The sequence below is a fragment of the Phocoena phocoena genome, chromosome 3 (genome assembly GCF_963924675.1).
Source record: "Phocoena phocoena chromosome 3, mPhoPho1.1, whole genome shotgun sequence".
NCBI lineage: Eukaryota > Metazoa > Chordata > Mammalia > Artiodactyla > Phocoenidae > Phocoena > Phocoena phocoena.
The window spans coordinates 30824320-30847402 of NC_089221.1; the positions used below are offsets into that span (position 1 = coordinate 30824320).

The 23083-nt window shown below is 36.7% G+C and overlaps 1 protein-coding gene across 2 annotated transcripts in view; it reads right to left on the minus strand.

The window, feature by feature from the left end:
• Positions 1-767: 767 nt before the first annotated feature.
• Positions 768-23083, minus strand: part of NUP155 (nucleoporin 155) — a 64035-nt gene continuing 41719 nt past the window's right edge. Inside the window, exons 21-35 of one of the 2 annotated variants that reach the window (XM_065873398.1) lie at positions 21983-22080; positions 19432-19562; positions 16674-16865; positions 15877-16015; positions 15064-15199; positions 13431-13584; positions 13120-13224; positions 12294-12448; positions 8493-8622; positions 7218-7331; positions 6226-6346; positions 5663-5773; positions 3235-3371; positions 1913-2019; positions 768-1056 (exon numbers count right to left, since the gene is read on the minus strand). In XM_065873398.1, the coding sequence (XP_065729470.1) occupies positions 918-1056; positions 1913-2019; positions 3235-3371; positions 5663-5773; positions 6226-6346; positions 7218-7331; positions 8493-8622; positions 12294-12448; positions 13120-13224; positions 13431-13584; positions 15064-15199; positions 15877-16015; positions 16674-16865; positions 19432-19562; positions 21983-22080 (1969 nt within the window). In that variant the 3' untranslated portion in view covers positions 768-917. The remainder of the gene's footprint in view (positions 1057-1912; positions 2020-3234; positions 3372-5662; positions 5774-6225; positions 6347-7217; positions 7332-8492; positions 8623-12293; positions 12449-13119; positions 13225-13430; positions 13585-15063; positions 15200-15876; positions 16016-16673; positions 16866-19431; positions 19563-21982; positions 22081-23083) is intronic. The other variant, XM_065873399.1, reaches the window with a different exon arrangement.

Consider the following 23083-nt stretch of genomic DNA (forward strand, 5'->3'; position numbering starts at 1 on the left):
CTTCATATATGGTGTGTCTTGGGTGAAACATGTGTTGTGGTTATTGATGGGGGAGGGAGGAGGAGGAATCAGATAGGGAGCTCAATCCATAAACTAGTTGTATCCTCTAATGCAATGGTTCTCAAACATGACGTGTACCAGAATGTCCTGAAGGGCTTATTAAAACAGAGTGCTGGGACTCATCCCAAAATTTTGGGTTCAGCAGGTTTGGGACTGGGCTGGAGAATTTGAATTTCTAACAAATTCCCAGATGATGCTGATGTGAGAGTTTGGTGTGTACATTTTGAGAACCACTGCTTTGAAGGAATCGGTAGTCCCAGGCCAAAGAAGAGCTAGGTGAACACTGAGGGAAAACAGTATCTCCCTGCATAGGTTTTTTAAGACATAGAACATTAGTTACAAGTTTATCACTTGCTCAAAAAACAACCAGGTGTGTATTACAAGGACTGTAACTGACCAATTCAGTAGTTGGAAGAAATTTCTTTCCAAGGTTAAACCCAAAACCTAAATAACTTTTAAAAAGAGACAGTATTTATTTGTCTATTTAGGAACTGTTGTAGAATCTAGTATTATGGGACTGGACCTGCTCAGCTAGCCTATTTAAGTTTTGACACTTGAACTAACTTGAAAATGAATACTATAAATTCAAAATAAGAGTTTTTAATTTTTTTATCTTTGTGTTAAAATCATAATCTTATTTCATTTGTTTAACCTGATTATTAAAAAACAAAACAGTATTATGTAGTAAAAAAGAATTCACCTGCAAATGTACTGTCTGCTGATACCAGCCACTTATTAAAAACATGTTTCTACTAAAATTATTCTTAAATTCTTAGACTTATAGCACCTGAAATCTGGACCCAGCTGAGCTTTTATTTTACAGAACAAAACGCATGGATGAAAATACATTACAATAATTAATGAAGCCGTTCTAGTTTAGCCTGAAGAGATTTAAAATTCCCAGTGATGGTCTGTACTGTTACTGAGGAGCTCATAGACTGGAGCTCAACCAGATAACCACAAACGGCATCCAGGCAGAGATTTGTGAATCTTCTCCTGTAATGAAAAAGACACCTGATCAACCATCTACATACTTAGAAGCATTTCCTCCTATAGGACTTCCCTTCAACTTCTGCTAACCTTACTTATTATAGTCCCACATGAGAGCAAGGATCATGTAATTAAGTAAATGGCAAATAAATGAAAATAGAGAAGGAAACTCAGGGGGTAGGTGGATTGCCACATCACCACCATTTCCCTTTTGAAGATTATTATAATGAGAAGGAGGCAGTAAGGGATGACTCCTTAAATTAATTTTATTTATATTCATTTGGCCTTTTCAAACAAATATATCTTTTTTTTTTTTTTGCGGTATGCGGGCCTCTCACTGTTGTGGCCTCTCCCGTTGCGGAGCACAGGCTCCGGACGCGCAGGCCCAGCGGCCATGGCTCACGGGCCCAGACGCTCCGTGGCATGTGGGATCTTCCCGGACTGGGGCACGAACCCGTGTCCCCTGCATCGGCAGGCGGACTCCCAACCACTGCGCCACCAGGGAAGCCCCTCAAACAAATATATCTTGAAATGGCCATTGATATCACAAATACATGATTGAACTTCCTAGGCCACTAATTCAAAGTGAAAGGAGTTTAGGAGTAATTCATTAATTTTATCCTGTCACCTTTAGAAAGACTTCAGGACAAGGGTTGAAAAATGGAAAAAACTCTAACCTTTCATAAATACTGACTGATATCATTCAAATAGTTATTGCAAACATGCACAAGAGCTTAAATCTCGCATACTTCTTTTAGTTTCCATATCGTGCCCCACTGTCTCCAAATTTGTTACCCAGGTATTTATTAGGTGCATTTAAAAGCCTTTGGTATATAATAAAGTATATCTAATTCATACTTACCTCTCACAATTTAAAACTTGGCTAGGATTTTCAACATATCTTGTCAATAGTACATGTATACAATCCAAAAGGTGCAGTGGCTTCTTCATTCTGTTCCAGAATGGATCCTATAAAGAAAAATACATCATGAGTTGTAAGGCAAATTGTCAACTGATTTTTTAATCATTTATGTTAGTTAAAATAGTCATCAATGTCCAAAGCAAAATTTACTGATATTAAAATAAGCATTTAATATTATGTGGTTACTAAATTATATATCTGATTATGGTTAATAATGAATTAGCACTGAAAACTTCATTGTGATGTTATTTAGGAAGAATATTTGATGTATCGATCCACTGTGTAGAGCATACAAATTTCCTGCTTAGGAACCTGAAGTAAGAGAAGAAAATCCATCTCTTCCTATTGGCTGTGACACCATTTTTACTTTGAACTTACGCAGACTTAATCCGATAGTGTGAATAAGAGACTAAATCAGGAGTCAGAGAATCTTAATTCTAGTTCTGGCTTCATCATTACTAGCCATGTGACTTGAGCAGGTTATTTAACCTCTTTGCCCTTGTCAGATGTAGTAGAAGATGGGGATACTACTACTTGCTCATTTCCATCATGGGCTCATTATGAGTTTTAATGAGATATACAAGTGCCTTGTAAAGCACTGTATGAATGTTTTGACGACGGTACTATAATCATGACTAGTATTAAACGCAATCCAGTTCAACAGGTTTTGTTTGGTTTTTGATCTTAGGATAAAAATTACAAAATCTACAGTCTAATAAGGTTAAATATGGTGAGAAAGATCATTTTTAAAAAATTGAGGCATAACTGACATGACATTATATTGGTTCCAGGTGTACAATACAGTGATTCACCGTTTGCTTTCACTGCAAAATGATCACCATAGTAAGTCTAGTTACCACCCGTCACCATACATAGTTAAATTTTCTTTTCTTGTGGAAAGATCTTTAAGCACTGATATTTTAGATGAGGTTACAGTGAATAAACACACTGGTATTTTGTTTCTTTGAAGTAAATGATAATTCTTCATGTATTTAGCCTGTTCCACTAAAAGTAAAGCATATATAATTATGTTTATTAATATTAAAAAAGATTTGATTTTTATCACGATATATAGCAAAACAACTCTCATTACTGGTTTTAAAAAAGTCTGAAGCATAATTTGCTTAACCAATGAAGCAAATTTCTGATACAACTGTATTAGATGAGATACTTACAAACACACAAGCAAAATACTCCGCTCCTGTATCTAGAAAGTTAATTGATTTAACTAATTATTTTATTTTATTTAATATTTTCCTTACCCGTGACTTGAACAAGTGATCATATACTTCCAGTAGTCTAGGTAATGGCACTCCAATTTCATTCATTGTCTGTATCACAAAACCCACATCCCAGTTCAAAGTACAAACTTGCTGCTCTAAGAACTGCACAATAAAATCTGGGGAGAGAAAAGGACCAGAAGTTGGGATTGTTAACTCTGTTTTTGCGCCCAGTGTTACTGAGATATAATTGACATGTAACGCTGTCTAAGTTTAAGGTATAAATGTGATAATTTGATACACATACATATTGCAAAATGTTTTCCACAATAAGGTTAGTTAACATGTCCTTCACCTCATATAATTACTATTTTTTGTTGTTGTAGAATTGTTAACTCTTGATACTAAAAAGTAGGCCTTACTCATAACTAAACAGTTTCTACAGGAAAGTCTTTTAAAAAACAATTTAAAAATTTCTTTTAATAAAAAATAAGGCATATACCAAAATATAGGCAAACCTATAGAGATAGAAAGTAAAACAGTGGTTGCTTAGGGCTGAAGGTGGATATAATTTCCTTTTTGGGGTGATGAAAATGGTCTAAATTTAATTGTGATGATGGTTGCACAACTCTGTAAATATGCTAAAACCATTCAATTACACACTTTAAAGCTATTAGAGAAAAAACTTATTATAGTGAATTTGGAAAACAGCAAAAGAACAAGAAGAAAATAGAGAGCATTCACAATTCCACTATTGGAGAGGACCCACTGATAATATTTAATATCTTGAAATACTATATCTTCAATTTAACAGCTTTTCAGAAAAGAAGCACTACTGCATCTAGATTTTAGAAATATTAAATGTAATATTCATAAGATTCATAAGTTATTTATTTTGATGATTGTAACTGTGGTCCCAGTCTCACTTTTTACTACCTGTTACATCATAAATAAGATTTTTTGTTTTAAATTGATTGATTGATTGATTGTTGCGTTGGGTTTTCGTTGCTGCGCGTGGGCTTTCTCTAGTTGCGTCCAGCGGGGGCTACTTCTCTTCGTTGTGGTGCGCGGGCTTCTCATAGCAGTGGCTTCTCTCGTTGTGGCTCGCGGGGTCTAGTGCGCAGGCTCAGTAGTTGTGGCACAGGGGCTTAGTTGCTCCACGGCATGTGGCATCTTCCTGGACCAGGGATCGAACCCATGTCCCGTGCATTGGCAGGCGGATTCTTAACCACTGTGCCACCAGGGAAGTCCCATAAATAAGATCTTAACAGTAACAATCAAATTCTTACTTATGGTACCTAAAATCTGAGACTGACCAATGTGAGTAACCATGGGCAAGAGGAGTCACTGAAAATAGTGCCACTGAACCTGCATCTCCCCTACAAGTTACCATACAGAGATTCTGGAAAGGTAATAAAAATTCTAAAGACTCAATTTGTTCTAGTTTGAAGCCCCCTGGAACCTGTTTGCCATTGAGAGAGTGATAGAAAAAGGAAGGCCTCTTCTACCCTAAATTTTATTGGGTTCAACAATTAAAAATCATAAGTCAAAGCAGAAATACCCTCAAAAGGGATTGTGTACAATGTGGCCTTTTTGCTATTAAAATTGTCAGGTTTCACATACTCATAAGACATATATATACAGTTGCTCTTTATTTTCCTGATCAATGAAACGGCATGGCAGTTTTTTGTTGTTTTGGCATGGCAGTTTTTAATCCTGTACTTACAAGAAATAAGGGTATGATTATAATAGTTTTATTTCTTACCATGTCCAGGGAATAAACCCTAAATCAGAGAAGGTCTATAAACAAGTCTGGATCTTCATATTTTAAAAACAATTTGATGTTATGTTATAAGCGTTTTCATGTTTCTCAACATTTTTCAAAAACACAAAGTGCTTATTTAACATTCTACTGTATGAATATATTTATGTTGAGTCTATTGGTTTATAACCGAGGAAGACATTATAGGTTGGCAAATGGCTTATAACAGTCTCCTACATAACAAATAGTCAGTATATCTGGTTAAGAAAGGAGTTCACAAAAATTACATTTTTAACACAACTACTTGCTATTTTAAAGAAAAATATGCCCTCAATATAACAGGGGGCAGTTGAATCAATCACAGATCATCCATGCACAAAAACATCAGCTATTTTCCCCTTCTCTTCAAGTGTGTATAGGGTTACCAGTAACACAACCACTACGGTCTGTTAGTCAGACTATCCGAAGATAGATATATCAACTTGGAAGGTCAAGCAAAGAGAGTTTCATACCCAACTATTCATCAACAAATTCTGCTATTCTTTGGAGGTGTTTCTTTCTGGAGAGGTAGAATGAAACTGCAGAGCTAATAAATAGCAACAACAAAGTGATTTTGCCCTACAAACCATTATTTTTCCATGTCAATGAAGAAAACCGTCAAAACAAAAAGATAAAAGCCCCACAACCGTAGCTAAGGTTATGGCTTACCCAGAGGAAAGAAACGAGGTGTGCCGGCATACATCTTGCCAAGGAGCACAATCTTGAGACTAAGAGCATGCATCCTGTCTGGGGAGCTCAATGTCACGCTTTCATTCAGTTCTGTAAGAAAGAGACATGTCAGTAGAAACCCAAACTGTTTTCATTGTGAAAATTTTAAATTGACTATTTTTTTCTGTTTCAAGGTACAAAATACTAGAACTTCTATGCACGTTAATATAATGAGCAGATTCTGTGTTTCTGTTACTGTCTGATATACTTTCCACTTACCAGGGCACTAGTTATGAGATTTCGAGCTAAGTGTCTCAGAATCCCTTATTAAGCAGTATAAACCACAAAAATGACACATCTTTTCTGAGGGTCCTCTCAAATATTTACTGGGATCATTCTCTACAGGATCGCCCTCCACCATATCAAGTACCCTCTACTTCCCTCTGTTTAGGTATATACAATTCTCATGAGCCCTAAATATATGACCGTTAACAGCTTGCATTCACTCTTCTACTAAGTCACTAAATAACGTACAGCTAATACACCTATAAATGAACACTTACCTTTCTCTATGATATCTTGCCAAAGTGTCTGCACCAGTATAGGGTCTGAATAACCAGCACAATGAATTATTGCAAGTTTACATTCTGCCAGTTTAAATGGGTCAGCAAATTCCCCATAAAGCTGTAGGAGAAAATGCCAACATCCAACCAGAGATTAGTATTCAGAAATTAACAGTGAAGAACTCCCTCAAAGTTAAAAGTAACCAAAGATTTTATCTAAAGTTTCAAAAATATGATACAAAGATGTGATGACATGTAGGTGGTCGTAATGCCAGATTAAGAATGGTAAATGCGGGCTTCCCTGGTGGCACAGTGGTTGAGAGTCCGCCTGCCGATGCAGGGCACGCGGGTTTGTGACCCGGTCCAGGAAGATCCCACATGCCGCGGAGCGGCTGGGCCCGTAAGCCATGCCCGCTGAGCCTGCGCTCCGCAACGGGAGAGGCCACAACAGTGAGAGGCCCGTGTACCGAAAAAAAAAAAAAAGGTAAATGCATGGAAAACACATTTAAACAGATTTAAATATGTGTGCCTTTTTTTTTCTTGGCTGAGAGCAAGATACTGCAATGACATTTCTTTTATAATTAGTGTTGTCTAAACTAAGGTTTGAAAAATCACGGAAATACTGACAAATCTAACGGTGCTTCAGGGTTCTTAGAGAAATGTCCATGAATAATTGAAAAAGAAACTGTTCAGAAGGGTACAGAGTGGGAGAGGCTTGGAGAGTTAAGCAAAGATAAATTACTTTTTCAAGATAAGAAACAAGGCCATAAAATAGGTGGCAGGAGTTTTAACAAAGCCCCATGTGAGGCTGATAGATTCTTGATAGAAATTGACCTGGAAAGAGAAACATAGCAAGAGTGAGATACCACAGTGGTGATGTGTCAGCTCAGTGATATGCTTCCAAAGATGGCTTATCTTAAACACAAAATAAAATGCAAAAGAAACAAGATAATAGGTGACTACTATAGGAATTTCACTTGCTTTTTTATTACCTTAGTTATGTCCATTAGCTCAGAGTCCAGCTGAGAAATTGCATCCTGTACAGAAGAATGATGGGAATATTGCCTTTGTAGTGTCTCTTGTATCTGAAGTTGGATCCTAGCAACCTAGTTTGGGTAGAAAAAAAATCAAATCTTAAGTTCTTCATGATAAATCACCAGGTACTTGAAGGAATGACTCCTAGTATCTGACTTTAAGTTTGTTAAAATAAAAATAATATATAAATAACAGCATAGTGTCTACAGTTAATCATACTGTGTTGCATATTTTGAAAGTTGCTAAAAGAGTAGGTCTTAAAGAGTCCTCATCACAAGAAAATAAATTTTTTTGTAATCATTTATGGTGACAGATGCTAACTAGACTTACTGTGGTGATCATTTTGCAATATATAGAAAAATTTAATCATTATGTTGTATACCTTAGCAACTGTTATATGTCAATTCTACCCAAATTTTAAAAAATGTATAAAGACTTTTATCATAACAGACTAGCAACGCTTCATTACAACAAAAGATTACACAGGGACTGTGCTGTGACAGAGAGCCTTTGCTACTCACCAACACCTGTTTTGCCCATGATTATAGCCAGACAAAATGGCCAGCCTCTACTTCCCGGCCTCCTCTGCTAGGAGTATGGCTGTAAGACTATGTTCTCTTCAAAGGAATGTCAACAGAAGTACAGTATGCCACTTCAGGGTTGAGGTTTTTTAAGAGTGAATGTGCTTCTTACATGCTCTTTTCACCTTTCCTCCCTTTGATTAAAGAAAAAGGTAAGGCCATTGGAATGGTAGAGCCAGAAAATAGAACTTGGGAACTGACATCGCCAAATGGAAGAAAGCAACATGCCAATCAGGAACACCAACTCTGGATTTTGTGAATGAGAAATAAGCTTTTGTATGTGGACCATTATACATTTTTGTGTCTCTTAGTAAAGGCAGTTTAGCCCACTCTACACATCTACTTATTAGCCTCCAGAATAAACAGTGAATGTGACATAATCTGCTTGGTGTTAGAATAGTTAGAATAAATCTTTAGAAATGCCATAGAGGAAACTTTTAGATTACAGCAATGTCCTAGGACCCAAATGCTGTATCATTAAAATCTTTTAAAAGATTTATATATAAATATGAAAAGAAAAAAAGAAGGCATAAGAGATTAAAATTAATACTGACTGCTACAGACCTATTATCTACTAGGGGAAGAGAGGAAGTGGACTAACACGTGGTTACTAATCAATGTGGATAAGACTTAAGTGTCGTTAGCACTTACTTCCATTTTTTCTTCTAATTCATGAAGGAATTCACCATCTGCAGCTATTGATGAAATGGCAGTGGAACTTTTGGCACTAAGAATGGCACGAGCAATGTACTCTAGTCGCTGCTGAAGTGAAATTTCTGTGCTGGGGGGAAAATCCTTATTTTTATTCATGTGAATTCTTAAGGATCCAATATACATATATATCAGCTATGATGTACTATTTATGCCAAATTAACATAAAAGGTCATTTGAAACTTGAAAAATTAGAGGATTTCTAATAAAAGAGATCCACAACTTAAGTCAACACATAAATACTTATCTTTACATCCAAAAAGTAACTTCCTATTTTAAAACTTCAGTATATTAAAAACTTGATTATTCTAAAATTAAATTAAACTTTTTATTATTCCTCATATTCTTTACTTCTCTACCTTAATATGGCAAATACTACATTTCATTTTCCACACAGCAACTAGAGTGACCCCTTAAAAACAAAAATCAGATCACGTCACATGCTTTCTTAAGACCCTCCAATCTCCTTTACCTACTCCTCCAACCTCATCTCATTCCTCCCTTGTTCACCATTTCCAACCCTACTGGCTTTCTTTTTTGTACCCTAAACATGATAAACTTAAATCTGATGCAGTGCCTCTTCAGAGACCATCGCTTCTGTGCTTAAACCACTTCCTCCATTTCTTTAATAGCTGCCTCTTCCTGTCATTTGAGAATCAATTTTAATGACAATTTGTCTGAGGCCTTCTCTGACCAATCTTAACTAAAGCAGCTCCCCATTCCCCAAGGCACTTTCTACTGTAAAATCCTGTTTTTACTGTATTTATAGAATCTGAACTTGTCTGTCTATGGTCTTTGCCCACTAGAATGAGAGCTCCTTAGGAGCAGGGATGGTGTTGATCTTGTTCACTACTCCCTTCCTCAATGCCTTGAATTATCACTGGTACTCAAAATCTATTTGCTGGCTGATTGACGGACAGGTGTCAGAATGCCCTAAGCATGTATCCACCTCCATGATTAACATCTTCAGTCCTTTCTAATCCCCTAAGTCCATCAGACCTGGGTCTTTGACATTATAAAGCAACTTGGCATTAAAAACAAACATACTAACTCATTTAGTTGTTGGCAACCCCTCAGATCAACGAGTATGAAATGAAACTTTTGATATCCCCATGAATGCCAATTTGAATCAGGAAAAAACTGGCTTTCTTTTACTTTCAGAGAAGGTCTTACTTAAAAAACTGTCCTTCTACATAGCTATGGTTCCTATAAGTTTTCCCCTTCCAAAAAGAAACCAAAAGAAAGAAAGGATTAACTCCTTTCTCCTATCTTGCAAAGTACGTGTGTGGATGACAGGTAATTAGCACTGACCATCTCTTAAGATCAAATATAAAGGACTCTGTACCTTTAGGAGCTTTGCTTCTAAAAGGCTTTCCTTTACCTCCCTTCTCATCTCTTAAAAAAAACCCCACTTGAAACAAACATTTTCAACATGGGTAATATTTCCAAATTATTTAAAGTAGAACACTTGGGCCTTCCCTGGTGGCGCAGTGGTTGAGAGTCCGCCTGCCGATGCAGGGGACACGGGTTCGTGCCCCGGTCCGGGAAGATCCCACATGCCGTGGAGCGGCTGGGCCCGTGAGCCATGGCTGCTGAGCCTGCGCATCCAGAGGTTGTGTTCCGCCACGGGAGAGGCCACAACAGTGAGTGGCCCGCGTACCGCAAAAAAAAAAAAAAAAAAAAGTATAACACTATAGCCGCCAACTTACTTGGTGCAGCCTACATATGTAAAAAGAGTGTCATGAGGGCTTCCCTGGTGGCGCAGTGGTTAAGAATCCACCTGCCAATGCAGAGGACACGGATTCGAGCCCTGGTCTAGGAAGATCCCACATGCCGCGGAGCAACTAAGCCCGTGCACCACAACTACTGAGCCTGTGCTCTAGAACCCGTGAGCCACTACTGAAACCTGTGTGCATAGAGCCCGTGCTCCACAACAAGAGAAGCCACTGAAATGAGAAGCCCAGGCACCGCAACAAAGAGTATCCTCCCGTTTGCCGCAACTAGAGAAAGCCCACGCACAGCAACAAAGACCCAACGCAGCCAAAAATAAATTAATAAATAATAAATTAAAAAAAAAAGTGTAGTGAGAAAGAGAGTAACATAATAGTCAGAAAAAGATTTTATTGTGGAAAGAGACGGTAAACTGCGAGCTGGTAAGACGTATAGGGTCTCTCACATGAGGAGGAAATTAGGTTATGTGTTTGTGTGTGAAGTAGATATGGACAATGGGCACTGTTCTTAAAAGTTAGAGGATTTCTGAATATTTTATAACAAGAATATAGTAACTGTTATAACAAGGAACAAGGTCAGTAAATATTAATGAAAGGGCAATTAAAAGCCACTCTAGGGGGCTTCTGTGGTGGCGCAGTGGTTAAGAATCCACCTGCCAATGCAGGGGAAATGGGTTCGAGCCCTGGTCCAGGAAGATCCCACATGCCGTGGAGCAACTAAGCCCGAGCACCACAACTACTGAGCCTGCACTCTAGAGCCCACGAGCCACAACTACTGAGCCTGTGTGTCACAACTACTGAAGCCCACGTGCCTAAAGCCCATGCCCCACAACAAGAGAAGCCACTGCAATGAGAAGCCCACACACCACAACAAAGAGTAGCCCCCGCTCGCCGCAACTAGAGAAAGCCTGTGTGCAGTAACAAAGACCCAACACTGCCAAAAAGAAAAAAAGAAACAAAAAAAAAAAGAAAAAAAACCAAATGACTATTAAGACCAAAGATAGCAAGAAGACCAAAAATGCCTTGGGCCCACACATGCAATAATTACAACTGCATGAGCACACACACAAACAGATACACAAACTCTCACACTTGCTATTAGCCATATCTGGGTGATTTAAGTAACCATTCTGATTAACTTGGTTTAATAACAACCTTGTCTCAAACACCTCCTTGTCCTAACTTAACCAATCTCCAGATTTTGGAAATAGCACTGCACTATTGTGGCAAAGAAAATTCCAAATGAAAAGAGGGTCAAATTAATGATCTGTCCAAAATTTTAAGTTGTCTTTTGATATGACAATCTAATTAGAAATTTCAATGCACTCTTTAACAGGATTCTTAACAATCCTCAATATATGTGCTCCAAGACCTATTCAGTAATTTAAAGAGAGTAGAGGAAATTAGCCTGGAATTTGTTAAACGTTTAAAATTATAAAGACTTTGAGAAGTATTTATTGTCCTTTAGTTAAAAATAGTAATTAAGGGACTTCCCTGGTGATGCAGTGGTTAAGACTCCACGGTCCCAAGGCAGAGGGCCCGGGTTCAATCCCTGGTCAGGGAACTAGATCTCACATGCATGCCAGAACTAAAAGTTTGCATGCCACAACTAAGGAGACAGTGAGCCGAAACTAAGGAGCCCACATGCCGCAACTAAGCAGCCCGCCTGCCTCAACTAAGACCCAGCGCAACCAAATAAAAAAATATTAAAAAAGAAAAAGAATAGTAATTAATTGCTGTTAATAGGAAAGAATCTAAAGACATACTTTAAAGAAAAGGATTTACAAGACAGTTTGAATAGAGTCTATTCAGTAGGAGGTATTTGGTACCTGCTACACATTATTAAAAACAAAGAGAGAAAACTATAAACTTTAGATAAATCCAAGTAAAAGCATAAAAGTTTTATATATGTATAACCTGAATAAGGTTTTATTTAATATCTGAAATCTGGATGTAACTAGGTATAGCCCAGTTATCAATTATTTGTCACAGTGAGAATATTAGGCCATACCTATGCATGTCAGCCAATTTGGATAGGACACGAGCAGCATTGCTAAAACTTCTGTTCTTCTCATAATACCTCCAGAGTAAATCCATGTAACGAACTTTGTTTTGATCAACTTTGGCCATTCGGACTAGATGTGGCTCCAGAAATGGAGAAGCAATCTGGAAATTGTAAAGTTAATCAGAAACATTTTCTGACTACCCACTTGCTCTTCAGATAGTAAATATATCATTTTATAGGTGTGCCTTGTTTTATGAATACATAAGCAATATTATAATCCAGTAACAGATATGAGAGGGCAATTTTTCTCATTATAAATGATTGTTTTACCACAGTTATTCAAAGAATTGCAATGATAGTTGCATTAGGTTGATAAAAACAATTTATTATAATCCAATTACAAATCTTTTAATAAACTTTGAGAACACAGCTATTGATTCCTAGATTCTGAGCTCAAAAGCATCTTTGCAATTATCAAATGCCATATATTCATTTTACAGAATGAGGAACACTATGACTTAGGGTAGTGAAAAGACATTTATTTGTGAAGTGGCTTAATGGCAGAGCTAAGACAAAGTGCAGGTCTCCTAACTCATAATCCATTGATTTTCATCCCACAATCCCAATCAGCTTCTAAATAACAAGAAAACTAGACCAACAGACTACCTTGCTCACTAGGAAAAGGTATTACATTACTTGGCTTTTCACTAACACCTAACGGTTGGTACAGGGTGAAAAACTGAATTTCCTTATGACTATATGTGCTTAACCCACTGAGTTATGCTACTTAAAAATATAAATTAACAACAATGGTATAAAAAATATTTTTTACCTGTAGCAGTTTATCTGCAAGGTCAGCTTGTATTAGCCAATTATAAAGGGCAATACTAAAGAGTTCATCTTTGGATCTTTGAGACAATTTAAGCATATGTTCAAACTAAAATAAAGAAAACAGTAAAAATTAGCACAGTTAAAGGCTCGACATGACTCCTTAGCCTTATAAGCTTCTGGTAAGAAATCAAGAATCCTTAAATGGTAAGTTCTAAGAGTTACTACCCTTTCCAAGATGGTTATGCCACCACCACCACACAGAACATCTAAACACAGTGTATTTTCAGAACGAAAATATGCTATGTCCCTTACATGATGGCCTGCTTCTTCATTACTCAGCATATTGGGATCAGACGACAACACTGGAGGTCCGGGTTTTTTGGGCACGCTGGGAGACTGAGGAGCAGCCTTACTTTGATTTACCAGTTCTTGAAGTGTATCTGTAATACACTTGTAACTGTTTAATCTGAAAAAGAATGAAAAAGGAGCAATTCCATGATTTAGTTATCAATTGGTTTATCTTATGTAATTGAAATATAAACTAAAGAGAATTTTGGAGAAAATACACACACACACACACAATTTGGTATTAAAAATAATACAAATCATTAGTTATCTATTTTATACATAGTATCCATAGTTGAGAACCTACTGTGTAGCACAGTGAACTCTACTCAATGCTCTGTAGTGACCTAAATGGGAAGGAAATCCAAAAAAGAGGGGATATATGTAATACGTATAGCTGATGCACTTTGCTGTACAGTAGAAAGTAACACAACACTGTAAAGCAACTATACTCCAATAAGATTAAAAATAAATAAATAAAAATAAAAACAGGACTTCCCTGGTGGTGCAGTGGTTGAGAGTCCGCCTGCCGATGCAGGGAACACGGGTTCGTGCCCCGGTCTGGGAAGATCCCACATGCTGCAGAGCGGCTAGGCCCATGAGCCATGGCCGCTGAGCCTGCGCGTCCAGAGCCTGTGCTCCGCAACGGGAGAGGCCACAGTGAGAGGCCCGCGTACCGCAAAAAAAAAATAAAAACAATACAAATCATATGCTCTTTCAATAGGTTTGAGAAGCACTTGTTTAAAAGGGTAAAGTCATAAAAATGAAACACATCTTTGGTTATGTATTTCCTTTATGGACATACTTTTTTTTTTTTAAATATTGCTTATTTTACTGTTTTTTTTTTTTTTTTTAAATAAATTTATTTATTTATTTTTGGCTGCATTGGGTCTTTGTTGCTGCGCACTGGCTTTCTCTGGTTGCAGCGAGCAGGGGCTACTCTTCGTTGTGATGCGTGGGCTTCTCATGGTGGTGGCTTCTCTTGTGGTGGAGCACGGGCTCTAGGAGCATAGGCTTCAGTAGTCGTGGCACGCAGGCTCTAGAGCGTAGGCTCAGTAGTTGTGGCACACGGGCTTAGTTGCTCTGCGGCATGTGGGATCTTCCTGGACCAGGACTCGAACTCGTATCCCCTGCATTGGCAGGTGGATTCTTAACCACTGCGCCACCAGGGAAGCCCTGGACATACTTTTTTTTTTAAACAGTCTCTAATAATCTGTGAACATTTAAAATTCATCCTTTAAAATACTAATCTTCATCCAGAACCAGACATTGGCAGTGGGGCAGGTGAGGCAGCAGTTTTGTTTCCAAAATCGTAATTGCATTTCAAATTGACATTAATACAATCTCAGGAAAACCAAAGAGGCAAGTTCAAAAACATTTAGGTCCTTAAGAATTCCCACCAGGCTATAATTTTATCCCTAGGCTAATAATTAGAATACTGATTCACACCTTTGATAAAACAAGACATTTTTAGGTGAAAGCGTAATTCAATTTTATGAGTTGTACTTGAAGTATTATTTTCCTAATACCATCAATCAAACTTTACACAAAGAAAAGTCTATAACCATAAAGTTGCATCTGTTAAGGTGATAAAACTCACCTTTCTTGGAAAGCCTGAAGTCCCACGATGTCGTCTTCTGGTTCTCCATGTTTATAGAAATGAAGTCCAAGACCCTGAGGATCTTTTTTCTCTGCAGCAGTAAGAGAGAGCTCCACTACACCCTCATAAAAACGCACTAATAGGAAAGACAAAGGACAAAGAGTTAAGGCATATTATTAAGTGGATACATTTTCCTTAGATGGCTTATAAAAATACTGATCAAGGTTATTATGTTTACTACTATGAGGTTTCTACTATATATCAGTCACCCAGGTGACAACATCATATAAAATATTTCTGATGAGTCTACCGAAGAACTAGGTTCCAACATGCCTTAAAGGCAGCTATTAAATGTATTTTCTTCATTGCAAAAAAATTTCATATTTAAAATAGCAAAAAGGAGGGTTGCAGTTCCTTGATGGAAAAAAAATCTTAGGATTCAAAGTAGTACCTGTACTAACAGTTACTACATTATGTTAGATTTGATTTAAAGTAATTTTAAAGTGAGCAGACAGGTAGTATTTTTAAAATTAGTCAAAAGAATCTAAAGCATCTGAAAAATAAGTGTAACCCAGAAAGCAATCTAACACAGGTAGTAGTTTAACTGGAATAGGACTGAAACCCCAATGTTAAAAAGTTACACATTTCAAGACATAAAAAGAGCGTTATAGCTTTTGTAGAAGCTGGTGCAGTCATCAAATACTAAGACATAAGAAATGAATTCCCTATGTCATATCACTTGGGCTACTGAAAGCTGAAGGAAGATATCCCTCCGAGTTAAGCAGAAGGTATGAAGAACATTTTGTTTCTTGCCTTGTCTATACTGAACACAAACACTGGACAGGTCCACTTGATTGCTGATTTTTTGATACTCCTTTAATGATTCCCTTAACATTCTTTCCTTTTCAATCTTATTTTGAACTTGTCGGGAACGCTGGAGAAGCTCATTTGCCTAGAAGTAGAGACGACAAGAACTTAAGATACAAGCACATGGATGATGCTGTCAATAGAAGTTTTGTTTAGTCTATGTTTAAATTTACATCCGGTTGATTATCATCAAAGATAAAAACAACTCTACAAACTTACTTCTTCTTAATTTTAAGCAGAAAAGTTTTTGACCAAAAAATCCTAGCTATTCTTAATTCCTCTCACAAATATGTAAGCAAGACAGCTTTTGACTGGTAAATCTCTTGCCTAGTCAATACATTATTGGTCAGCAGGCAGTCTGAGCAACACTGATTTAAAAAATTTTTTTCACCTGTAGGAAAGGATCAATAAAAACTGCCCAATTAGCTCTAATTTATTACAAAGTTTTAGTGATTTTTTTCTTAAGTTTTAAGGAAAGGCATAGTTAACCATTTTTTAAATACCGTCTAGAAATACTATCAAAGATTCTTTATGAAAAATTTATATACGGATTTTAAGAAATAATACATTCCAACGTCTTTCTTACACAGATGAGGATCCTGACGCCATGGAAGGTTAAAAGACCTACCCAAGGTCGTATGTCAAACAAAAGACAACAGTTCCTGATTACAATTCTAGTGTGCTTTCATCATACCATGAAACATCCTGTAAGAAACACTGAAATGGGTAACAAAGCATCATACCTTAGAACAAACTGCATCATCAGTGCTATACAGAAGTGGGCAGATGTCCTGTAAGTGTAAACTAATGCCATCAACAGCAGCATTATCTCTGATGTAGCAGTTGATTAGAGAAGCAATTAATGCCCCAGTCAGTTCCTTGTCCCTGATTACCAGATCTTTAAAGGTGGTGATTTTCAACTGTTCTTGAAATTCCTAGGAGTATAAAAGAAAATCCTCTTCTGATCAAAAGTATAGGAATATTGTATTTCCACACAGAATAAAATTTCTTTAATAATTTAAAATATCAAAACATTAATAGACTATAATTCAAAAGATAAAATATACTAAACTATAAAAAATAATAAAATTTTACAGATTTTCATAGAATCATTGAGAATTGTAAAAGAACCCACAGTATGCCTATTCCAAATCTCTCACTTTACAAATGAGGAAAGCAAAACCCAGGTGGAGTCAAAATTCGAGACAGGCCTCCTGACTTTAGTTATAACCAGGAAAAAACAATCAATTAGCTACATTAAAAAATCTTGGGCTTACATTTATTTTTCCAAAATAACATTTGAATTCTATTATTCAAGGACTTCTAACATTGGAGTTTGATCTTATTTAAACAAATCTGCTTGCTAAAATGGAGTTCTAAAGTATTGAGGTGATTTATACTATAGTAACATTCTGTTTAGTGATCTGACTGCTATTTCTTTTTTCTAAATTTCAGCAAATATACAGTCTATGTTCAAATTTTTTGTATTAATATTTAATTTGCATTCCTTGAGCATATAGGGAAGGAAAGCTTTGAAGGTGGATCACAAAAAAGATACCTAGGCTAAAAATTGACCTACATTATTCTTACCAGCCAATAAAACTAAAAATCATTATTCTACCTGGCATGGAAAAGGAAATAGCTTTCATAATTAAACATATTCACTTGAGTTTTTAAAAGAGGAAAAAAAAGTATGTGCTATTCTTTATCAAATAAATGGACCTGGGGATTCCCTGGTGGCACAGTGGTTAAGAATCCACCTGCCAATGCAGGGGGCATGGGTTCGAGCCCTGATCTGGGAAGATCCCACATGATGCAGAGCAACTAAGCCCGTGCGCCACAACTGCTGAGCCTGTGATCTAGAGCCCATGAGCCACAACTACTGAGCCTGTGTGCCACAACTACTGAAGCCCATGCACCTAAAGCCTGTGCTCCGCAATAAGAGAAGCCACCGCAATGAGAAGCCCGCACACCGTGACAAAGAGTAGCTCCCACTTGCTGCAACTACAGAGAGCCCGTGCGCAGCAACGAAGACCCAATGCAGCCAAAAATAAAACAAATAAAATAAAAAACAAACAACAACAAAAAAAACTGAACTTATCAAGCCTCTGTAGACTTGACTTCCATTTCATAGAAAATTCAGGAAACAGACGAACAAGTTCACTACAAGGAAGGTAAAGACAACCTCAGAATGTTGGGATTCTACAAGATTGATGACCTGATGCCTACAAGGCAATAGCAACACCCCCCCCCCCACTAAAAAGAGAGAGAGAGAGAGAGAGACAGAGAAAATTGCTCTAGACTGAGAGATTTAAGAGAAAAAACAACCAAATTCAATGAGTGAACCAACTGTTTAGATTCTGATTAGAATGAACCAATCTATAAAAAGATATTTTTAAAACACAGAAATTTCATTATTTTAGATGTTACCCAAAAGAATTAGTGGTAATATTGTTAATGTGATAATGACATTGGTATTCAAGAAAATGGCCAAAGGAATACATATTAAAATATACAGGAACGAAAGGACATGATGTTAGGGATCTACTTTAAAATAATCCAGTAAAGAAAACGAAAATAAGGGATAGATTAAGCAAAGTTGGTAAAACTGTGAAAATGTTGAATGCAAATAAATTGTGTATGGGGGATTATTTGTTGTACTTGCTGTACTTTTGTGTACGTTTAGAAATGCTCACAATTAAATTAATAGGTAGGAATACCTTCCCCCAAATGACCTAACATTTAGATAAATGCAAATTACCTTTATCCTTAAAAAGGATTCCAATGAGGACAGCAAGAACCATTCATTTTCCACAGTGGCAAACATTTTTCTTTAAAGTAGGAATGTTTAATTTTAATTTAGGTCACTGGACTTCTTGAAATTACATGCAAAAATTTTATGTATGTGTCTGTATGCATTCTTTGAAGGTGGGGAGAAAGAGTTTTGATCAGAGTCCCAAAGGGATCTGTAGCCCAAATAAAGGTTACAATCTATTGTTTGAAAAATATTTTTGGTAAAGTAAGAGTTCATTCACATATCACAACAAAGTTCTCATATAGTGTAATAACTTGTGGTTTTAATAATGAACCCCTCAAGTTATCATGCTTTAGTGCAATTTTCTCATAACACATTAATTTGATCATAACCTAAATGCTGCCCAAAATAATCTCCTTCTGAAACTAAGTGAAAGATTACAGCTCACTCAAAAGCAGACAAACTGGGATTCCCTGGTGGCGCAGTAGTTGGGAGTCTGCCTGCCAATGCAGGGGACACAGGTTCGTGCCCCAGTCCGGGAGGATCCCACATGCCGCGGAGCGGCTGGGCCCGTGAGCCATGGCTGCTGAGCCTGCGCGTCCGGAGCCTGTGCTCCGCAACGGGAGAGGCCACAACAGTGAGAGGCCCGCGTACCTCAAAAAAAAAAAAAAAAAAAAAAAAAGCAGACAAACTAAGCACAGAATTAATAGTATGATAGTACGACCTTAGGGGGTAAAATATCCTACCTTCTGAAGTTCTCCTACAATGGCAGTGAACTGATGTTCACAAAGAAGTTTCCATAAAGCCAGAGCCTGGTATGATTTTCGAACCAACTGCTGGATTGCCTGAAGTGAAACCTTTTCACTCAGTTGAGCCTCTAATTACAAAACACAACTCATGAAGTTTTGAAAAATGACAGGTTAAGTTGTTTTAAGTAAAACAACACTTTATCTCAAATAACGACAACTATAGTTAAGGTTGAAATCCTCATTGTTGTCCTTCCTCCCCTCATAGGCAACCATGATCATGAGTTGTTGAATTCACAGTTTTATCCTCTCACTATCTATAAGTGCTTCTGTGTGTATGCATACATAAACAGTAAAAATGTTGCTGTTTTTAGACAATTTACACCATTGCTTTTTCTGCCCAGTTATATTTTCATAGGCTACCCATACTGATAAGTCAAAATCTAGTATCAATACATTTATTTTAATTGCTGAGTGTTCCATTATATAAGTATACCACAATTAGGTCCATTTTCCACATGAAGGACATTCCTGTTGTTTCCAATGTTTTGCTACTACAACAATAATGCAATAAATATCCTTAAAAAAGGTCTCCTCAAAAACACAGTCAGGTTTTGCTACGACTGTTTTTCAAATTAAGATGCATTGGTGAGTCATGAAATCAATTCAGTCAATCATGACAGATTTTTTTTTTTCCCCTTAAAAAGGAAATAGAATGAAAAAGGAAAAAAAATATTAGAGTATAAAATAGGTATAGTTATTTCTTAAAATTCTGTTGTGTGTATATGCTTTTAAACATCTGGGCCATAATATAAAAATTATTACTTATTGTGGGGAAAATGTCTGATAAAGACTGTTCCTGAATATATACCTAGGAGTGAAACTGCTGGCTTTGAATGCATATGCATTTTTAGCTTTTAATATATATGATCAAATTGCTCTCCAAAGTGGTTATTTCAGTGCATACTGTCAGCAATTTGAATGCTCCCCTTTGTATAAATTCTTACCAATGCTTGTATTTTGTCAAGTTTACTTGAAAAGTACTGAAAGAAGAATTTACAAAATAGTGAACAGAAAACTAGGTCCAGCAGGAAGGAAAGAAAGTATGTTGGAACAAAAGTAAATAGCTGAGTCTTAACTAGCAAAGTTCTATCAGCCAGAATAATTGGCTCGAACAATGGAAGGCAAAAGAACCTAAAAAAAACCCTGAATGGCAGGCAAAATTTAAACAATATTTTATTACTATGCCAATTCACATCTGGAATAATTATTGGTTATAAGAACTTTTCAGTTCCCTTGCTGTTTCCTTAGTTGTTACTTTTTTATAATAAATAAAAAAACACAACCTAACATTTGATTCACATTTTTAACTCTCCAAGAAATACCACTTCACACACATTAGGATAGAAATGTTTTTTAAAAAAAAGAAAAAGAAAAATTATTGGTGACAATGTGGAGGAATTGGACTATTTTGTGTACTACCAGTGGAAATGTACCAATACAATGGTATAGTTGCTATGGAAAAGTTATGGTGGCTCCTCAAAAAATTAAAAACAGAATTACACATAATCCAGCAATTACACTTCTGGATATATAATAAAACAATTAAAAGTAGGGACTCAAATTTCTATTCGTACACCATGTTCATAGCAGGATTATTCACAATACCCCAAAGATGAAGGCAACCTAAGTGTCCACCAAGAAATGAAAGGATAAACAAAATGTGGTTGATACACACAATGGAGTACTATTCAGTCTCAGAAAGGAAGGAAATTCCAACACATGCCACTACATATGTGAACTCTGAAGACATTATATGCTAAGTGAAATAAGGCAGTCACAAAAGAAAACAAATACTATATGACTCCACTTACATGAGGTACACAGGGTAGTAAAATTCAAAGATAGGAAAAAAAAAAGGTGACTGTCAGGGGTTGGGGGCAGGGGAAAATGGGGAGTTATTGTTTCATGGGTACAGAGTTCCAGACTAGAAAGATGAAAACATTCTGGAGATGGATAGTGGTGCTTTTTGCAATCACCGTGCTACAGGAAATCATGTGAACTTAACTTACTGAATGCCACTGAACTGTACACTTAAAAATGGTTAAAACGGTAAATTTTATGTTATGTATATTTTAGCACAATAAAAAAATTCATTAAAAAAAAGGTGTGTATTGGGGGATTCCCTGGTGGTCCAGTGGTTAGGACTCCTCGCTTCCATTGCAGGGGGCCTGGGTTCGATTCCTCATCGGGGAACTAAGATCCCACAGGCCACGGGATGCAGCAGCCCCCCGCCCCCAAAAAAAGTTAAAAAAAAAAAGTGTGTATCATGTTTTCTGGTGGAAGAAATGAAAACCTTTTATGAGCTGAAAGTTGTGGAGATACATGATGCCCATATCATCTTACTTTTCAAATCACACTAATATTACTTTAATAAAAATATTTGTTACCACAAACGATCTTATCAAGAGATGTCCACTCTTTTCTATTCACCTAATAAAACTCTTTACTGGGGTCATGTACATTTAACTGATCAGAAGCAATAATTTACCATGAAACTTCCTCTGCAGCTCCTGTTGCATTTGCTGGGTATTTCCATTTTCAGGGCGCAGGAATCCTATCAGCCTCTGTTGCACTTTGGCAGTAGTACTGAAACAAAAATTCCAGAAAGTCTATTCAAAGGGTTGTGCAATTATCACCACAACTTAATTTTAGAACATTTTTACTCACTTTCCATTAGCAGTCAATTCCCATTTCTCCCGCCCTACCCTAAGCAACAGCTCATCTACTTTCTGATTCTATAAATTTGCCTATTCTGTATATAATGAACTGGAATATGTTGTCAATATTCTTTTCCTCTGTAGATTAGTGAAATAATCACTGACAAATCAATACAACAATTTACACCTGGAGCATCTTAATCTCTCAGATGCTTAAATTTTCACTGAGAGTAAATGGTTAATAACGATAGCTTCCATTTATCAAACACTTGCTTTCTGGCCCCACCAATGATTTAACATAATACAACAACTCTATAAGGTATGTATTATTAAGAATACCATTTTACAGATATGAAAACTTCAGGACAAAAGTGAAAAGCAAAGAACCTGCTGTCAGGAAATACTGGTCACTGAGAGAAATGAGCTAATAAAAGCATTTGGTGCTCATTTGGTGAAGAATCTGATTATTTTAGCTCTTAATGCAACTTCAGGGATGCAAAGAAAAGAATGATGAACTTAAACAAAAAATGTATATACAGAACAGAAACAGACCCACAGGCATAGAAAACAAACTAGTGGTTACTAAGTGGGAGAGGGAAGAGGGAAGGGGCAAATTACAGGTATGAGATTAAGAGATACAAAATACTATGTAAAAAATAGATAAGCAAAAAGGATGTACTGTATAGCACAGGGAATTATAGCCATTATTTTGTAATAACTTCCAATGGAGTATAATCTGTAAAAATATTGAATCACAATGCTGTACATCTGAAACCAATATAATACTGTAAATGGACTATACTTCCATTTAAAATACAAAAGAGGGACTTCCCTGGCAGTCAAGTGGTTAAGACTCCATGCAGGGAGCACGGGTTTGATCCCTGATGGGGGAACTAAGATCCTGCAAGCCATGGAGCATGGCAAAAAAAAAA